Source organism: Carcharhinus amblyrhynchos, chromosome 24, assembly GCF_965287045.1.
Source record: "Carcharhinus amblyrhynchos chromosome 24, sCarAmb.v2.hapA, whole genome shotgun sequence".
NCBI classification, from domain to species: Eukaryota; Metazoa; Chordata; class Chondrichthyes; order Carcharhiniformes; family Carcharhinidae; genus Carcharhinus; species Carcharhinus amblyrhynchos.
The window spans coordinates 32661625-32683214 of record NC_137347.1 but is presented as its reverse complement, the minus strand read 5'-3'; the positions used below and the strand labels follow the sequence as shown (position 1 = coordinate 32683214).

The 21590-nt window shown below is 41.5% G+C and overlaps 1 protein-coding gene across 2 annotated transcripts in view; it reads right to left on the bottom strand.

Annotated features, from left to right (window-relative positions):
• LOC145357997 (mannosyl-oligosaccharide 1,2-alpha-mannosidase IA-like) overlaps window positions 1–21590 on the bottom strand; it is a 139237-nt gene that overhangs the window by 92290 nt on the left and 25357 nt on the right. The window contains exon 2 of one of the 2 annotated variants that reach the window (XM_080211663.1): window positions 9333–9429. In XM_080211663.1, the coding sequence (XP_080067789.1) occupies window positions 9333–9429 (97 nt within the window). Of the gene's footprint in view, window positions 1–8283; window positions 8363–9332; window positions 9430–21590 lie in introns of those variants that run through there. The other variant, XM_080211664.1, reaches the window with a different exon arrangement.

Below are 21590 nucleotides of genomic sequence, written 5' to 3'. Positions count from 1 at the left end.
CCACCTGCTGCACCTGCAAGCTGGGTTTTTGCGACTCATGCACAAGGACCCCGAGGTCCCTCTGCACCATCGCCTGCTGCAGTTTTTCTCCATGTAAGTAATAATCCTTCCTACCATTATTCCTACCAAAGTGGACCACCTCACACTTGCCAACATTAAATTCCATTTGCCATTTCCTGGCTCATTCGCCCAGCCTATCTAGATCCTTCTGTAGACTCTCCCCACCCTCCGCACAATTTGCCTTTCCACCAATCTTGGTGTCATCAGCAAATTTTGACACCATACACTCGGTTCCCTCCTCCAGATCATCTATATAAATGGTAAATAGCTGAGACCCCAGCACCGACCCCTGGGGCACTCCACTAGTCACCATCCACCAACCCGAATAGCACCCATTGACCCCCACTCTCTGCCTCCTATTTGACAACCAGTCCTCTACCCACGCTAACACCCTACCCCCAACTCCATGCCCCCTGACCTTCTGTAATAACCTCTTGTGAGGTATCTTGTCAAACGCCTTCTGAAAATCCAGAAAGACCACATCCACCGGCTCTCCTCTATCCACCGCCCTAGACACATCCTCATAGAACTCCAGTAAATTTGTCAGACACGACTTCCCTTTAAGGAAACCGTGCTGCGTCTGCTCTATCAAGCAGTTCCCCTCAAGATGCCTCGCTATTTCCTCCTTGATGACGGATTCTAACATTTTACCTACAACAGACGTTAAACTAACAGGCCTATAATTCCCCTCCTTTTGCCTGCCACCCTTCTTAAACAACGGCGTAACATTAGCCATTTTCCAATCTTCCGGCACTTCCCTGGAATCCAGCGACGTCTGGAAAATAACCACCAAGGCATCCACTATCACCTCCGCCATTTCTTTCAGGACCCTCGGATGCATTCCATCCGGTCCTGGGGACTTGTCCACAATCAGCCCCTCCAGTCTGTCGAGCACCACCTCTCTAGTAACAGTAATGTCATCGAGATCCTCCAGTCCTACCACCTTTCCATCTCTAACATCCGGCAAATTATTCACGTCCTCCTCCGTGAAGACCGAAACAAAAAAGTTATTCAAGACCTCCGCCATATCCCCATCCCCTACCACTAAGTCCCCCTTCTCATCCTCTAAGGGACCAACGTTCACCCTAGCCAGCCTCTTCCTTTTTATATATTTATAAAAACTCTCGCTATCTTTTTTATATTAAGCGCTAGCCCAGCTTCATAGTTTCTCCTACCCTTCTTTATCAACTTCTTTGTCAATCTTTGTTGACATTTAAGCCTCTCCCAATCCTCTTCTCGCCCACTACTCTTAGCTACTCTAAACGGCTCCGCTTTTAATTTAACACTTTCCTTCACCTCCTTCGTTATCCATGGCTTATTACCTCTCCTCCTACGGTCCTTTTTGACCATCGGAATAAATTTCCGCTGAGCACCAAGAAAGATCTCCTTAAAGATCCTCCACTGCTCCTCAGCAGACCTACCTTCCAACGTGCTCCCCCAGTCCACATTCGCCAATTCTTCTCTCATCCTACCGTACTCCCCTCTGTTCAAACAAAGGACGCGTGTCTGGGAACCCACTTTCTCCTCCTCCATCTGCACCAGAAACTCCACCATACAATGATCACTCTCCCCAAAAGGATCCTTCACCGCAAGTTCCCTAATTCTACCCGCCTCATTACATAGCACCAGATCCAAGATAGCTCGCTCCCTCGTCGTTTTCCTACGTCTCTTACATGGGATCATATGTCAACAGGACAATGAACAAAAGAATTCAACTGGATGGAAGAATACTCAATAAGCCACATAAAGGCCCAGATTATATTACCTCCACTTGTGTCAAAATACAGCCAAGACCACAAAAAATATGAAAGATATGCATGAGGTTTCATTAGCACCAGAGAAGGGCAGGGGTGGTGAGCATGTACTCACATGCTGGCTGATTCATTTGCAGAAAAGGGCATCTCATAACCCCTCAGACTGCAATTTTTAATGGAGTCTTGCCAGCTTTTGGATGGCTTATTGTTCACTGATCCTAAGAAGAGTATTGTGCCATTGCCTGGATTAGGGAACCTTTTGAAAAGCAATTTTAAAATATTTTACCCATTCCCCTTCCATGAACTACATGGCACCTGCACATCCATTTAAAAAAAGATATCATTCCATCTGTCTCGGTTAAAACCGTTCCCAGCTGACCTCTATGAATGCCTGGCTGAGTTCCAAAACTCAAATGAATTATCTTAACTGGAGTTTTGTTTCAGCATGTGCAAATGGAGTGTTATTTTGTTTGACTGACATCTTTATGAGGCCATAATAAGCTTTTTTTCATTCTGCTTTATCAATATCTATGTTTATTTGGACAAGATTCAGTGGTGTTAAATGGCTCTCTGTCTGATTGATAGATTTACAGGGTTGCAACAGCAGTTGTTTTTTTTCATAGCAGTTTTCTAAATAGGTGTTTTTTTTCCACCATCAGGAATTCAAAGTTGCCACTGTTACTATATGGCTTACTGGTTCTATAAAGGGTGCACACTAGGTTAGCGAGCACAGAGGTGATAGGGAAGAATGGAAGGGCCATAAGTGTTATGGAGGGGACATGAGGATAGCGGAAACGTGTGAAGTGGCTACAGGGCCTATCAGCTTTTAAAATAACTGGGATAAAGTTTAACCAGCCTGCCTGGACACTTGCTCACCCACGCGGCCAATCCATGCTGCGTCTGAAGTCGGCATACATGATTTAATTCCACTCCCTCCCCATCTTTGCACCTGTCTGGGTCCTTCATTTCAGTGTGGGTTGAGTTCAGTTCCACTAGAAACCTACCTTGGTAGCCAAAACCCAGCCAAAGGTATCAAAATCAGAAAGTTATAGAGGAAATATAAATTTGATTTAAATTATGCATAAAAAACAAGATAAAAGAAACAGACAGGAGTTTAAAAAAATCTCCATATATTCATGTAAGATTTCTTCCATTATAGTAAGAGATCCGATATACTCACCATTATTCTCATCATAAACTCTGGATAATATTGTTATTAGCTCTATACAAAACATTTTTAAACATGTATTGTATATTTAGTTCTGAGGAAATAAGCCTCCACAGTTGCAAACTTGATTTTTCAGTGCCATGAATAATCAAGACTTGTCACACTGTTTAAATGCTCATTACCAAATGCATCAGCCATAACCTTCCCAGTGATTTTTAGTACAGATCTAGTGGGAAAATACTAAAATAAGCAAAATACTGCTGATGCTGGAATCTGAAACAAGATGACGCAGGAAAACTCAGCAGGTCTATCAGCATCTATTAGGAGTCAAATAGAATTCTGTTTCCCTCCACATAGAGTCCAGCAGACATGCTAAATTTTTCCAGTGTCCTCCATTCTGTTGTGGTGAGAAAATACAGCAAGTTTACATCATTGTAGTCACTTTAGTTCCTGAGTCTATTGGGAAGGATTGGAATTGTGCATTCTATAAAGGGCAGAGTATCTCTCACAGGAAGTTCTGGACTTCATCTGGCTGTACATATATTTTGCCTGGTGTTGTCAGACTTCTTACTACATATATTTTGCAGCCGTGACTATCAGATTTCCTCTATTATAACGGAGATAGCTGATAGCCTCATTATTATTCACATCACAAATTCCAACTGCAGTGTTCTTAGCTCCATTTGAAATATGTTTCAGATTTCAGCATTCTTGAATGAAATATTTGCCCCAGTTACTTAGACAGCAAAGATAATGCTACATACTTCCTATGTTACATTGAGTACAGCTTCACATTCTACAACTCACTTGTAATTACCAAGGTTGAGGTGGGTGGGGAGTGGGGGAACAATACGTTAATGTCTGCCATGATTGTATTTCATCCATAGCATCTTAAAGGCTCATGATGTCTTACTCTGACTCTCTTCCAATAGTCCTCTTCTGTACTTGGATTATATGTTCAATTACCATCTGAAAGTTTATATTAATCATGTTTTCAATATTTTGTTTAGGCTGTGTTCCTCATCATAACATATGTTAAAAAATAACTTCATTTCGCTTACAGCTGCTCTGTCAATTGCCATAAACCTGTTACAATTGTTTCCCCACTAGAATTGTTTCATCATATTTATTTTATCAATCCTTTCATGATTTAGGGCTCCTCCATTAAATTTCCCTTTGGCCTTCTCTGCTCAGAAGCAAACAATCCTAGTTGTCTAGTTTTCCAATATAATTGTGCCTTTATCAAGAACATAAGAACTAGGAGCAGGAGTAGGCCATCTGGCTCCTCAGCCTGCTCTGTCATTCAATAAGATCATTTTTGTGGACTCAGCTCCACTTACCCGTCCACTCACCATAACCTTTAATTCCTTTACTGTTCAAAAATTTATCTATTCTTGCCTTAAAAACATTCAATGAGGTAGCCTCAACTGCTTCTCTCGGCCAGGAATTCCACAGATTCACAACCCTTTGTGTGAAGAAGTCCTAAATCTGCTTCCCCTTATTTTGAGGCTAAGCCCCCCCCCCCCAGTTCTAGTTTCACTTGCCAGTGGAAGCAACTTCCTTGCTTCCATCTTATCTATTCTCTTCATAATCTTATATGTTTCTATAAGATCGCCCCTCATTCTTCTGAATTCCAATGAGTATAGCCCCAGACTACTCAGTCTCTCCTCATAAGCCAACCCTCTCAACTCCGGAATCAACCTAGTGAATCTCCTCTGCACCCCCTCCAGTGCCAGTATATTTCTTCTCAAGTAAGGAGACCAAAACTCTACACAGTCCTCCAGGTGTGGTCTCACCAGCATGTTATACAGCTGCAACACAACCTCACTGTTTTTAAACTCCATCCCTCTCGCAATGAAGGACAAAATTCCATTTGCCTTCTGAATTACCTACTGCACCTGCAAACCAGCTCCTTGAGATTCCTGCAGAAGGACACCCAGGTTCTGCTGCACAGCAGCATGCTGCAATTTTTTACCACTTAAATAATGGTCCATTTTGGTGTTATTCCTACCAAAATGGGTGACCTCACATTTAACAAAATTATACTCCATTTGCCAGACCCTCGCCCACTCATTTAGATTATCTATATCCCTTTGCAGACTTTCTGCATCTTCTGCGCACTTTGCTCTTCCACCCATCTTAGTGTCATCTGCAAATTTTGATACACTATACTTGATACCCTCAGTCCAAATCATCTATGTAAATCGTAAACAATTGCAGTCCCAACACTGCTCCCTGAGGCACACCACTAGTTACTGATTGCCAACCAGAAAAACACCAGTTTACCCCAACTCCTTTGTTTTCTGTTAGTTAACCAATCCTCTATCCATGCTAATACATTACCCGTAAAACTGTGCACCTTTATCTTATGTAGCAGTCTTTGGTGCAGCACCTTGTCAAATGTCTTCTGGAAATCCAGAAGCACCACATCCACAGGTTCCCCTTTGTCCACTGTGCACATAACGTCCTCAAAGAATTCCACCAAATTAGTCAAACATGACCTGCCCTTCATGAACCCACGCTGCATCTTACCAATGGGATAATTTATATCTAAATGTCTCACTATTTCTTCCTTGAAGATAGATTCAAGCATTTTTCCTACTACAGAAGTTAAGCTAACCGGCCTATAGTTACCTGCCTTTTGTCTACCTCCTTTTTTAAACAGTGGCATCACATTTGCTGTTTTCCAATCTGCTGGAGCCACCCCAGAGTCCAGCGAATTTTGGTAAATCACCACTAGTGCATTTGCTATTTCTCCTGCCATCTCTTTTAGTACCCTGGGATGCACCCCGGTATCATTCTAAGTAGGTCTTGTTTGCAGCATTAGTAAGGCCTTGACATCCTTTCTGAAGTTTTTGATACCTGATCTCAGCAATGACCTTAAAAATCTGGTCAACAGGGAAGAACATACTTCATACAATAGAACACTTAACGAGCCAATGCTGGATCTTTCCCAGGATTCAGGGCTGGGGGAAGCTGCCGGATAAACAGAGACTGGCGACGAGCAGCTTTCCATTGCCAGGAGACGCTGGAGGCTTTTGAGAGTGTTACATCCAATGTAGAGATAAAGGTTTAAAATATTTTATAAAATGAATAATCAAGACAACATGGTACTGCTTTAAGAGGTCTCTCAATTAACGAAAAGAATGGTTCACTTTGGGAAAGGTTGGAGAGGGGAAACCATGAATAAGAAAGTGAACGCGGGAAGGTAATCACCATTATTGTTATGCTCATCTCTACAATCGAAGAAACAACTATCAATGAATAAACCTCATTTGTTTTGAACAGTAAGCTCTTGTCTACATGTCTATTTGACCACTGGGTCCTAGGCCTGGTTTGTTTGCTACATGTTGTGTCAGAAGTGGACCTGTGGCACTCTGAGAAAGGCTACGAGCTGCCTTCATGGCACAAATCAGAAATCCAGCAAATAAATCAGATGAGCAAGGTGACAGTGAAAAGAACTGAGGTGGACATCCAGCATTTGATGCAAAGGCTCATATTGGTACAGCTCAAGAACCACAATTTCTCTGGCTTAGTTTGATATTGTAAAGTGTGACACAAGACAGCAATGACAGCAGTTGAATCTTCTGGTCTTCAAATGACAAAGAGCAACAAAGTGGCCCAAAAAAGATTGTTGTTCCTTTTTATTAGGAGATGTCCTGAAGACAAACTTTGACTTAGAACTGACAGCTGATATCATAAATCTAGGGAAAAGTTCTTCGCAGACTTGAATAAACTCAAAGAGAGACGCTGATGGTTGCAACACTCAGATTGTGGACATTTCCCCAATTTACAATCAGAGATAGCTACAGCTAATGACACATCACACAGTGAAGATTGTGGAACTGATAATCATTGACCAGCCCTCTGAACTCTAACACCTGACTATCAGATGAGTTGGACAAAGAGAACCTGCAGGCACTCATGAGGACGGTGACATAATATAGCAACATCTTGCGGAGGAGGAACTAGCTCAAAATTGAGGAGGCAACTCCTCCAAGACCCTACAGTGGCAATCCAACCTGATGAACCTGGATGATGACATTGGAAGGGGCGTGGCAAGAGAAAGCTGTAAAGGACATAACTGCATTAGAAGCAATTTGGTCACTTGACTAATTCCTAGGGTGAGGAGGTTATCTTATGAGGAAAGGTTGAGCTTGGTGTTCAGAAAAATGGGAAGTGATCTAATTAAATCATAAAAAATCCGGAAGGGACTTGACAGGGACACGTGGAAAGAATAGAATTAGGGGATACAATTTAAAAATAAAGGGGTCGTCAACTTGCGGGTCTTTAGTCTGTGGAAATCTCTTCCCCAGGCAGCAGTTATTAAATAACTTTACAGCCGAATTAGATAGATTTTTGATTGACAAAGAAGTCAAAGTTACAAGATACACAGGAAAGTATTGTAGAGCTGAAGCCACAAATCAGATCAGCCATGATCTTATATAATGGTAGAGCAGGCTCAAGAGGCTAAATTGTCTATTCTTGCTCCTAATTTGTATGTTTGTACGGCATTGCAATCTCTAGTGGCAGAATTAAAATTGCTTAACCTGACGAGATGTTGACCTCTAGTACAGCACCTGTCAAACACAGGGAGAAGTTTCACGAGTATGACAAATTTCAAACAAAAACAAGTATATAAACTGATACAAGTGTGGTAGTATCAGGTTATTTACAACCAGTAGAAGGCAAATTGAGGGGGCCAGGTATTGCTGTAACAATAAATATATACTATACATCACCGGATAGAAGTAGAGCAACTACCCATTTCAAAATCTTCCCAATAAACATTTGTTGAATAGAAAAAAAGAGAAAATTTTACAAATTATTGACCAGGGATTTATAAAGAAGTTCAATTGTACTTTTATTCCTGTTCAAAATGTTAATTGTTGAGACTTAAACCTCATCTTTGCACTCCAGTAATCCTTCTAACCAACCATTTGGGAAAATGGTTGCTGGCCTGGTTCGATCTCTGGATCTGCTAAGTGTATACAGATTTATTTTCCTGTTAGTTGATTATATGATCTGACATTTAGAGGCTATTCCCTCATTTAATACGGCATTAAAAAACTTTTGCCAATGAATTAGTGAGGGTTTTTTCCAGGATAAGAATTCTTCGGAGATTTTCATAGGTCAGGGAACTCAGTCAAATGCAAGACATTTGTGCACTGTTATAAAGCTCCACAAACCTCGATACATCATCCCCAGATGGATGAAGTGGTGGAGCGTTTCAATAAAACTTTGAAAAGTATATTTAAAAATATTAAGACAGGGATAGTACGAACAAGGATGTCTTGTTACCGTATGTAATGTTTGCAATTCAGAAAGTTCCTCAGGCCTCTGGGGTTTTCATCTTTCAAGCTTCTTTATGGGAGACAACCCCCTGGTCTTCCAGATGTTATTAGGGAAGAATGGGAGGAACTCAATAGCTCTCTTGGAATGTGCTGGAACACATCCTGAAAATAAGGGAGAAGGTAGAAGCAGTCACTCCTATAATATGGGAACACTTGAAAAAGGCCCAAGCAAAGTCTATACTATAATAAGCAGGACAGAGAGGGGCATTGCATCAGGAAAAGTGGGTTTTGCTTCTGATTCCAATGCCTGGCAGCTCAATGGACAGGGCCTAAACAAAGTTATGGAATGAGAAAGACCTGTAAGTTATAACGGTAATCAACTTACAAGACAGTGGAAGAAGTAGAACTGTTATGTTAATCTGCTGAAACCAAGGAGAAAGCAGGAGACTCTATGACTGAGTAGGTCCACTTTTAGAAACAAAGGTCCAAGAAACAAGAGTGTTTCACTGGCTGAAGAACTAATGGCAGCACAGTGACTAAAACAAGTTGAAAAAAAAAGATGTTTTTATTCTAATAAGGCTTTGCGAGGTGAGACCTGAGGGTTGAACTTCTCTAACAAACATTACTCAAACTGGTCAAAGGCATTGACTGAGTTTCTTTGTAATTTAAGAAATATAGTTATCAGTCTACAGTCCTAACTTTGATTCTAGATCCCACCTTCTGTCCCCAGCCACCCCCTGGCAACTGCTTTCATTATCTCCTCAACATCGCACACTATCCATTTATCATTGTACATCTACGCACTGTGCCACTGAGTTCCATTACATGCTACTCGCCAGTCCACTCTTCCCCTCCCCCACTCCCATTTACACTGATATCATTATACCAGTCCCCATCACATTATTACCTCTCCATTAGTCTCTACCTCGAAATCTGATTTCCCTGAAGGTTGACTGTAAATTTTCCCTTAATAAAGATATACCAACTCTGTTAAGACAATACCCCTGTTCAATAAAACTTGTGTGTAAAGAATAATTGTTTTGACAAATTACTCACCAAACAAGCCACTTGCATGTCCACTCTTCGACAATGGTTTGAGTTCATTTGTTCCCCATGCATATCGTCTGTAGTTATCCCAGGCAAATTTCATCATCTGGAGACCAAGGAATAAATAAAGTTTTTCCTCGTGTGTATAGGTAAAAGTGATTGCAACAACATGAATAGAAATAATTGAGGAGCTGAAAGGATAATAGTTTAATAAGTTTAGCAAGTATGGAAAGTCTATAAATGAAAGTTTGATAAAACACAGACTGTAAACTACACTGAAATCAAACTTGAGTTTAAAGCTGAATTGCAAAGGATCAGCGAAGCAGATCGGAAAAATACACTGCAAACCAGTTCTGCCTTGAATCTATCCATTATTTTTCATTCTTAGGCAGATGTCCTCTCAGCAGCAAAGAATTCCAACTCCAAGATTAAAGCAAGCTCCATAATAATGTTAAATTTGAGGCTTCATCCTTGACTCATCAACATAAGTAAATAGGACTGAGAAACAGCGTTCGGAGTGGATTTTGTCAACTCCAACTTCATTTTTTTGTTAGCGTTTAGTGACCTACAGACTGTCACATCAATCCCTTGACAACAATAAACCATACTGGCTTTGATACTCTTTGCATAATGATTAGCAGTATGTCATTTTAAATGGGATGACTAAAAGCTTAGTTGAGAGATGCATTTTAAAGATATGGGAGAAGAGAGGTGGAAAGATTTGGGGGGCAAATTTCAGATGTCAATGCTCAGATGAACGAAGGCACGATCGCTGACAGTGGAATGAACAAAGTGGGAAATCACAAGAGTCCAGAGTTGCAGCAGTGCAGAGTTCGTAGCATGTTATGGGAGATAATGAGAGGTTGCAGAGATGAGGGTGGAGATGGGTCAGGCCATGGAGAAAGTTGAACACAAGAATGAGAATTTAAATTTGAGGTATTGCTAGATTAATGTAGCTAAACAAACACAGGGGTAATGACTGAATAGTTTTTGATGTATGCAAGGACTGCGCGTAATGACAACAAAAGCAAAGACAATAACTTTCACAAATGGTGGAATGAGGCAGGAACAGAGATGGATAATGAGTAGCGATGAAGCACAAGATGAAGATGCTTATATGGGGTCATATGTTTGGATCAATGAACAACAGAATGCAATGATTGTGAAATGTCCAGTCCAGCCTGACTGTGAAGGGGTGATATGGAATCAATGCTGAGAGAATAGAATTTGTACCAGGTACAAACACAATGGCTTTGGCCTTACCAATGTTTAACTGGGAGGATATAAGGCTGCATTAGTGAGGTTGTGTTGAATACTATTGATTGGATGGTGGGACCAGGGACAGCATGAAAATGGATAAAAAAAAGAGAAGGATAAATCCTTGGGAGAAATCAGAGGTAACTCTAAGTTAGGAGCAGAAGCCATTCCAGAAGATTATCTGACTACAAATGGACAGGTAACAATGGTATGAGGCACAGATTGAGCCATCCGGTTGGTGACGGAGGTAAGACAATGGAGAAAGGTGATGCACTCAATACTGTAAAAGATTGCAAGAAATCATGCATCATCATCATCACATAGGGTGCCAGTTATGCCTTGCATCAGGGCCATTGCAGTGCTGTGAGAAGGACAGAAACCTAGTGGGAGAAGTTCAAAATGAAGTGGTGAGAAAGATGATTTAAGAGGCAACAACACATACAAGAACTTGGGGATGGAAAGGGAGTTTAGAGATGATATGGTATTTTATAACAGAGGGTTAGAGTGTTCTTTTCAAGAGAGAGGTGGTGATGGTAGATTTGAAAGGGATAGGTCAGTACGTGAGGAAAAGGGACCATTTAAAATTTGGGGGTCAGAAGGGGAACTTGGCTGATCAGCTGTTTTTGGGAATAAGGATTAAAAGAGTAGGAGATGGATCTCATGTTAATATGAGCGCACGCGCACACACACACACACACACACACACACACACACACACACACACACACACACACACACACACACACACACACACACACACACACACACACACAGATAGGATCATATGAAATAGGTGCAGAAGTAAACCATTCAGCCCCTCAAGCCTGGCTGATCTATCTTAATGCCGTTTTCTTCCACCAACCCAACATCCCTTGATGCCTTTAATATTTAAAAATCTGTCAAACTCTGTCTTGGAAGTGACTGAGCTGCCACAGCCCTCTGGGGTAGAGGATTCCAAAGATTCATCACCTTCTGAGTGACGAAACTGCCCATCTTAGTCCTAAATGGTATACTCTCGTGCATGTCTGTGGCTTCAGGCCACCTTCCATCCAAAGCCTGGAGAAACATCTTTCCTGCATCCACCTTGTTGAGTTACTAATAATTTGCAAGTTTCAATAAGATCACCTTTCATTTTTCTACCTCTGGAGAACACATGCCCAGTCTCCTTATTCTTCTCACATTGGATGGTGGGATTACCCTAGGTATCAGTCCAGTGAACTTTACATGCACTCCCTCCATGGCAAATAGACCCTTCCTTTGGTAAGGAATCCAAAACTGTAACCAATACTCTGTGGTCTCACCAAAGCTCTATATAATTGCAGCAAGACAACTTTATTTCTATATGCAAATCCTCTTGCAATTAAGGTCAACATACTATTTGCCTTCCTAAATGCTTGCTGCAACTCAAGCTTTATGAACAACTCCTCCTGGAGCACTCCAGAATTATAGGGAGGGGATAGCTTGATCTTGGGATTGGACATAGCTCGGCACAACATTGAGGGCCGAAGGGCCTGCACTGTGCTGTAATATTCTATGGCTCTACGCCTCATTTACCAACCTCTCACCATTTAAGGAATACTCTATTTCTGATTTGCCTACTTCTCTCTTAGGCAGTCCTTCGGAGTGGAGGATGACTTACTTCCACACTAAAAATGAGTTCTCAGATGACAAGGAGCCTAATGCTTGATTGACAATCTCAATCAAAAGATAGGTTAGATGGTGGTTGGCAGAGAAGGTGGGTGAAATGCCCGGGTTGTCACACGCTATTTTCACTGTTGACACTTAGCTTCAGCTTACTTTTGGCGATGAAACTCAAGATGTTAAGCTCCTTCCCAAATGTTTTTCCTCCATTTTGGAGGATCTTGGGCCATGTTGAAGTTCCAAGTGGAGTGCTTGTTTTAAGTCTCTCATGTCAGGTATGTGGACAATAAGGCCTGACCAGCAGAACCCATTGAGTGTGGTCAGTGCTTCGATGATGGAGATGTTAGCTGGGAACACTGATGTCTGTGTGCCTATCCTGCCAATGGATTGTCAGGATCTCCTCCAGAGTTTTGAGGTGCCTGCAGTACATAATCCAGTCCCTGGGCCATACAGAAGGGTGGATATCATTACTGCTCTGTAGACCACAAGCTTGGCGCCGGGTCTCAAGCAAATGAAGGCTGCACTGGCACACTGAAGGCAGCGTTCAACTTGGCCTTTGATGTCTGCTCTTGTTGTCAGCAGGCACGGTACACAGTGGTTAGCATTGTTGCCTCACAGCAGTGACCCAGATTCAATTCCAGCCTTGGGTGAAGTTTGCACTTTCTCCCTGTATCTGTGTGGGTTTCCTCCGGGTGCTCCTGTTTCCTCCACACTCCAAAGATGTGCAGGTTAGGTTGACTGGCTATGCTAAATTGACCCTACTGTCAGGGGGATTAGCAGGGTAAATGTATGGGGTAGGGGAATAGGGCCTGGGTGGGATATGATTGGTACAGATTTGATGGTCCGAATGACCTTCTTTTGTACTGTATTCAATGTTCTGACCAATGAAACCAAGCATGCTGAATGCCTTCTTCACCACCTGTCACTCCACTTTCAAGAAGTGATGAACATGCACCCCTAGGTCTCTTTGTTCTGCAACTCTCCCCAGTGCCCTACCATTAACTGACTAAGTCTTGCCCTGGTTCAATATACCAAAATGCATCACCTCGCATTTATTTAAATTAAACTCCATCTGCCCAATATGGCATATGGCATGCTTGCTTTTATTGGTTGGGGCATTGAGTACAAGAGTTGGCAAATCATCTTGCAGCTATATAAACCCTGGTTAAGCTATGTTTTGAGTATTGCATGCAGTTCTGGTTGCCACATTACGAGAAGGATGTGAAAACTTTGGAAAGCGCAAAGAAGGTTCATCAAGATGTTGCTTGGTCTCGAAGGCATTGGCTATGAGGAGAGGTTAAATAAATTAGAATTGTTTTCACTATAAAGACAGAGGCTAAGGGGAAACCTGATAGAGGTCTACAAAATTATGAGAGGTATAGACAGGGTGGATAGTCACATGTTTATCCCAGGGTGAAAGTAAGTGTCAATTACAAGGGAGCACAGGTTCAAGATGAAAGGGGGGAAGTTTGAGGGAGAAGTGTGGGGGAATTTTTTCATGCAGAGAGTGATGGGTGCCTGGAACCACTGCCAGAGGAGGTGGTGGAGGCAGGAACATTAGCAACATTGAAGAGGCATGTGGATGGGTACACAAATAGGGAGGGAATAGAGGAATACGGATCGAGGAATCCAAGAGATCCTGCAGGCAAATAAAACTTTGAAGGAGCTGAAACTAGAAGAATGTGTAATTAAATTCCCATTACTGGGAGAACCAGGAGATTTAAAGTTAGTTGTGTTTGGATGGACGTTCGAATAGTGTCGGTTTTATAATAATCTTGGTAGATAAGGAGGGAAAATGTTGCTCCTTTGACTGGGAAGCAAAAAAAGTGGTCAAAAGTACATTGGTGGCTGAAACCTGAGCATCAGTGGACACAGTAGATATGAGGATATACTGTCTGACACATTAACAGAATTATTTTTTAAGGCAACGTCAGGAAAGATGGTACCAATCGAGTGCTGTGTGGACAATGTTCATTACAAAAAGTGTATTGGAGAAGTGACTGAGCATTGGTTTGGCCACCATTAAACAAACAAGGAGGTTTCAGAGCAAAATTGGGTTGGTGCAAATCCCCAATAATCTGATCATTTCACTAAAAGGGGTGCAGGTAGCAGAAAATTGTTTGAATACTGGAGGATGGTTACCTAAAATTAATTTGAAGAAAAGGGAATCTGTTAAAATGTAACCAATGGCAACATGCTGTGGTGGTCAGTTAACCAGTAGATCATGATTGGTGGAAGCATTTATGGCCCAGCTCATGGCCTAAGTGGTTGTATAATGAAGGAAGGGTCTTCATTAAATCTTTACTTTGGATTTACTTTGTGAATTTTTTTTATTATTGCTTGCTACCGGAGGATTCTTACTGCAGGATAAACAGACCCACCATCATCCCTGTCCATCCTTACTATTTACATTGCTCCCGATCTCCTAAAGTCTCATGTTTAATACACTTCTACTGCCTAAAAAAGCCCGAAACATTTTAATTCTCCTTACAATTTCCCTCCCTTCACTACACCACACATAACCTTGCAGTCAGTTGTCTAGACCAGTCGTTGTGTAATTTTCTTTCTTAAGAACTCCATTTCACTACCTTCTTTAAGATCCTCTTTAAAGTGCACCTCTTCAGCCAAATCTTTAGTGATGCTACCTAATACCTCCTCCTTTGGCACAGTGTCCATTTTTGTTTTCTAATGCCTCTTTATTTATATATTACTGACACAATACAAATTTCAGTTCTTGTTGAAAAGAGGCCATTTTTAGGTATAGAGGGATGAGAAAGTGATCTTCCACCGTGCAAAAGAAAACGGAGAAGTTCCCATTTTTGTTTCCTTAACTGGCTGATGGTTTCTTGTTTCTTCAAGGAAATTGGTTAAGAATAGCTCACTAGTTTAGAAAGCATAGGCCTTAATGAACAGCATGAAAAAGTGATTTATTTCTGAAGTTTGTGAACTTTGTTTTATGCCAAATGGCTGCTGCATTTCCCAGAATATAACTAAATCTCACACTGATTTGCTTCCTATTCCCCGGCACCTTCTCCTTGGACACTTCATTTTTATTTCATGCCCCTTGTCTCTTCAAAATTCATGCTGTCCACCACCCAATCTGCATTCTTCAAGATATCCTCAAGGTATCTTCTTTCAGCCTATTTTGAATCTTCTCATCTTTGGTGATTTCAACATATATCTCAGCTCATATTTTTTCTCCACTTAATTTTCTGAGCATCTGCCATTCCTCAACATTTCTCTCCTTAAGACTCTTTTGCTCCCAGTCACAGACAACCACCTTATTTTGCCATTTCACGTGGCCTTTCTGTTCTGTTTATCTTGGATCAGTTCATTATGTCCCTACCACTCACATCCATGTTCTCACTTCCTCTGTATTCACTCCCCCAAAGAATCTGAGTCATTTAGACTTGCATTTTCCTCTTGCCCCCACTCCTAGAGGATGAATAAAAGGGCTATTCTCAGGTTAGCAGGCTGTGTGACTCGTCAGATACAAGGATCAGTGCTTGGGCTCCAGTTATTTGCAATCTAATTCAATTATTTAATTGAGAGGATCAATTGCAACATCTCCAAATTTGTTGATGACACAGCTAGGTAGTGAGTTGTGAGGAGGGTAGCTATCTGATTCTTGAACATTGAGCCAGTGTTTATGTTTTCCTGAGGTTTTTCTTGCTCTTCTGATTACAGTGGTATTCCTCCAATCACTTGACCCTTCAAATATATATACCACTGTGCACACTTTGGGTAGCTAAACCTTTGAAGTATCAGCTTCATCCACTGCCTCACTGTTAGCTGGTAATTAGATTTCCTCTCGTCCAAAGCCATCTGATCATCATAATTGCTCAAGATACGTGTATGTGAGGTACAAGGTGCTTCTTGCATTTCTACATCTTGTCCAGATGCTGCAAATTTATAATCAATTCCCACTATTCTCAAAGAGTGGGTTCACACTGTCTGGTTACTATGTTGTAGTATGACTACCTGTCCCTATCACTTTACCTGGCCCATTCCACTCTTATGGTAGGCCATATCACCATTTTTGAAACATTCCCCCAACAGTCCTACACGATGCCCTGGGGCTTGTCATAGTCACTCTGAAACCTGAACCTTAATGAAGGCATTTCTCCCTGCATAAATGGCATTCAGATGTGCAGAAAAAAAATTGAGCTAATGCTCGTCCTTTCTAATGCTGGAGGAAAGTCTGTCATTACTAATAATAAACTTTGGGTTCCTCCCACATACCACTGGGTAGGGACTATAGCCCTCCCCCACCCCCATCATTTGTAATGAATTTTTTGCATGCACCACCCACACTAATGTGATCTTCAATTTACAGCCTGATCGATCGGTCAAAACGTAATGCAGCATATCATCAATTACTGCATGGTTCTGTTCACAAGACCACTGCTGAATGGGCTTTCTACTGCAGTGTGTAGCATCACAATACTTAAATCTTCACACATACCTTGGAACTCGTCATTCGCAAATTCACCTCCAATGTCTGTCAAGAATTTAGAAAGTGTCCCCTACCCTGTTACAATCCAGTAAGTCATAATTTAACATTTTGTCTTTGTGATAAATCACAGTAGATATGCTGAACTGGATGGCCAGTCTAGTCTAGTAGTAGAATAAGGTCTAGTAAATAGATACCAGATTTTCAAATCCACAGCCACTACGTCATTGAAATCCCAAGCAATGGTAGACTCAACTGGATGTGGAGGTGCCCTATATTTTGTACAAATCTCACATCAGGCTGATATTTACTCTATGAGATTATTATAGCCCTCATCTAGCACACCAGCAACCTGAAGCAGTGCTTTGCAGTCTCTATGAGATTAATATAGCCCTTATCTAGAATACCTGCATTCTGAAGCAACGTTTTCAGTCTCTATGGTACTGGATGTACAAATTCTTTGAAGTTTCAAAATAATTTTCTTTTTGTCCATCAAGCTATTGTCTGTAGTTGACACTAACACATCATGAATCGTCTGTTTAGACATTTTTGGTTCACTTAAGGAAGGCAATAATGGCCTCACCTCAAAATGTAGACCCATACATCTTCCAAATATCACAGCTTTGTCATGTTTCAAATCTATAGTCAGCTGACCTTTTTTCATGGCAGATCTGCTTAATAACAAAGGTATGTCACTTGAAAAAACACCAGTACTTATGAACAGGCTGAATTTTGCAATTCTACAGGAATTCTACACCCTTTTGGAAGAAGTTGAAGTCAAATTGAAAACAGGTGGAATTGTCACATTCTTTTAACTTTCTTTCGGTCTTTCAGGTCAAGGGACCCCAAATAGCAATTTAACCAATCTTTGCCACATACAGTTGATGTACGTCCACTATCCAACACTGCACAGTTAAAACAGTCCATCGTCAGTATGCTCATTATTGGGTTCAAATATTCTGTGACCAAAACGATGCCTTCATGGTCCTTGTCCTCATCACTATTGGTTTTGACACATTCTGCTTCATGTGTAATTTCAAGGACGTTTCTTCTTTTTAGACAATTCACTACGTAGTAACATGGAGAAATCGCATTGAAAACTGTAGTTCACCATCACTTTACCATTTATTCAGTTTAAACTTTTTTTTAAAATCTCCCTCCTATGTGTGCCCTCCATCATCAAACCAGCTATAGCTGGTTTCAACATCAGGTCTATTATTAGCATAACTGTCTTCGTATAGGGGCCTTCATCTACCATTTGGTTGAACAGGTAGCTGAGCTACCACTGAATCCTCCACTGTGAGAATACAATAGCATTCCAATTTTAAGGGCTAAAAAGGGGTCACGAAAAATCAATGACCAGCAGGATTAAGGAAAATCCCAAGGCTTTTTGTACATATATAAAGAGCAGTGGGCATCCCAGGAGAGGATTGGTCCACTCGAGTACAGGGGAGGGAATCGATGCATGGAGCCAGAGGAAATGGGTGAGGTATTGAATGAGTACTTTGTCAGTATTCACCAAAAGAAAGACTTGATGGATAATGAATCTGGGAAAGGGTGTGTTTGAGTCATGTTGAGATCAAAAAGGTGGTGGTATTGGGGTTCTTGAGAAACATTAAGCTGGACAAGTCCCCAGGGCCTGATGGGATATATCCCAAAATACTAAGAGGCGCAAGGAGGAAATTGCTGGAGCTTGAGAGAAATTTTTGTATCCTCACTGGCTATAGGGAAGATACAGTAAAAAGTCTGACAACACCAGGTTTTAGTCCAACCGATTTATTTGATAGTAAACTCACTAGCTTTCGAGGGGTTTACACCTTTGTAAAGATTTGCATTCTAATCAGTAATCTGTAAACTGTCTGTGGCCAGAACTCTCCATTCACCTGAAGAAGAGGGAAACCCCTCAAAAGCTAGTGAGTTTACTATCAAATAAATCGGTTGGACTAAAACCTGGTGTTGTCAAACTTTTTACTGTGTTTACCCCAGTCCAACGCCGGCATATCCACATCATATAGGGAAGATCCCAGAGGATTGGAGAATAGCCAATGTTGTTCCTTTGTTTAAGAAGGATAGCAAGAATAATCCAGGTAATTATAGGCTGGTAAGCCTTACATCAGTGGTAGGGAAATTATTGAAGAGGATTCTTCAAGACAAGATTTACTCCCACTTTGAAATAAGGGGACATATTAGCGAGAATCAACATGGTTTTGTGAAAGGGAGATCAAGTCTCACAAACTTGATCGAGTTTTTCGAGAAATTGACAAAGATGATAGATGAAGGGAGGGCAGTGGATGTTGTCTACATGGACTTCAGTAAGACCTTTGACAAGGTCCCTCATGGCAGTCTGCTGCAGAAGGCAAAGTTGCATGGAATCTGAGGTGAGCTGGCACGGTGGATACAGAACTGGCTTGGTCATAAAAGACAAAGGGTAGCAGTGGAAGGGTGCATTTCTGAATGGAGGGCTGTGACAAGTGGTATTCCTCAGGGATCAGTGCTGTTTTGGAGGAAAATTTAACTGGTCTGATTAGTAAGTTTGCAGATGACACAAAGGTTGGTGGATTTGCAGATAGCAATGAGGACCATCAGAGGATACCGCAGGCTATAGATCGGTTGGAGGCTTGGGCGTAGAGAGAGCAGATGGAGTTTAATTCAGACAAATGTGAGGCAATGCATTTTGGAAGATCTAATAAAGATAGGAAATACACAGTAAATGGCAAAACCCTTGAGTATTGATAGGTACAGGTACACAGGTCACTGAAAGTGGCAATGCAGGTGGAGAAAGCAGTCAAGGTGACATGCGGCATGCTTGCCTTCATCGGCCAGGATATTGAGTTTAAAAATTGGCAAATCATGTTCCAGCTTTATAGAACCTTAGTTAGGCCGCACTTGGAATATGGTGTTCAATTCTGGTTGCCACACTATCAGAAGGGTGTGGAGACTTGAGAGGATACAGAAAAGATTTACCAGGATGTTGCCTGGAATGGAGGGCATTAGTTATGAGAAGAGGTTGGAGAAACTTGGTTTGTTCTCATTGGAACAATGGAGGTTGAGAGGCAACCTGATAGAAATCTACAAGATTATGAGGGGCATGAATGGAGTGGATAGTCAGAAGATTTTCCCCAAGGTGGAACAGTCAATTACGAAGGGGCATAGGTTTAAGGTGCGAGGGGCAAGGTTTAAAGATGTGAGACTTTTTTTTTAAACACAGCGTGCTGGGCGTTTGGAACTCGCTGTCATGGGACGTAGTGGAAGCAGATGATATGATAGGGGGTTCTGGACAAATACGTGAATAGGATGCGAACAGAGGGATATGGTCCCTGGAAGGGTAAGGGGTTTAGTTCAGTTGGGCAGCATGGTCGGTGCAAGCTTGGAGAGCCAAAGGGCCTGTTCTTGTGCTGTAATTTTCTTTGTTCTCATTCTTTGAAAAAAAGTGGCGGGGCACAACTGATTCCTGAAAAACTTTTTTAAATATGCTACCATTTGATCAAAGATGGCTCTCTGCCCTTAAATTGCACTCCCATCATTATCATAAGATGATCCATCTAAGTCAGGCCGGCACAGTCCGACAACTTAAAGGACAGGGACAATACTGCATCTGGAATCTCTAATTTAAATCCAATTAATCTGCTACAGGCCACACTGAATTCCACAATATATTCCTCCATGGACTGGTTTGCTCATCTTCTAACCGAGTATGACATCAAGGAGCCCTAACAAAACTGGATTCAATGGGTATCAGGGAGAAAACGCTCTGCTGGTTGGAGTCACACCTGATACATAAGAAGATGGTTGTGGTTGTGAAGGGTCAGTCATCTCAGCTCCAGGACATCTCTGCAGGAGTCCCTCAGGATAGTGTTCTAGGCCTAGCCATCTTCAGCTGCTTCATCAATGGCTTTCCCTCCATCATAAGATTAGAAGTGGCAATGCTCACCAATGATTGCACAAATTGTTCAGCACAATTCACAACTCCTCACAATACTGAAGCAGTCCATGTTCAAATGCAGCAAGATTTGGGCAGTATCCAGGCTTTGGATGACAAGTATCAAGTAACATTTACAACACACAAATGCCAAGTAATGACAATCACCAGTAAGAGACACTAACCACCACCCCTTGACATTCAATGGTATTACCACCACTGAATCTCCACTATCAACTTCCTTGGAGTTACGATTGACCAGAAACTCAACTGGACTCAGCACCTGAGCACTGTCGATACAACAGCAGGTCAGAGACTAAGAATATTGCGGAATTTAAGATTATTAAAACAAAGTATACAAGTTTAGAATAAGGATTAGAGTGTGCCTTATGCATACCAAAAGGAATCACAAAAGTGCCTCATGTATATCACGTGAAGGTATTGTCTGCACAAACACATATATAATCATTGGTGGAGAATTTTGAAAAAAGTTTGTAGATTTAAAATGCATTTTTAAAATGTCTTGTAAACTTTGGCCAAGATGCAGCTTGCCCCAAAGCATAATGGGAAAATAGCAGAACTAGACCGGTCACATTCTTTGTAAACAGTGAGGTAAAGAATATATTCTCTGTTATCAGTAGGAGACCCTGCAGCTGCAAGCTACTAAGATTTTAAAATGAATAGAGGCATTTAGCTTCTGGTTGCAGTGGATAGAAGTACTCAGCTTCTACTGATAAGGGGCAGTTAGCAGAATGAGGGAAGTGACTCCTTCTCCATTCCCATGGTTTGATGAGGGTGATCCTTGAACTATCAGATTTGCATAGTTAAGGTTACTGCTGGCAATCGTGGTTAAGAACTTCCAGGTCCAGGTGACCAATGAGTTCCCAATTCTGTTCTAAGTTAAGACAAGTAGAAATAAAGGTTCTATTGTCCAAGGTAAATAATGTGCATTAAGATGACTGGATCATCCAATTTGGATGACAGGTTGGGTGGAAGA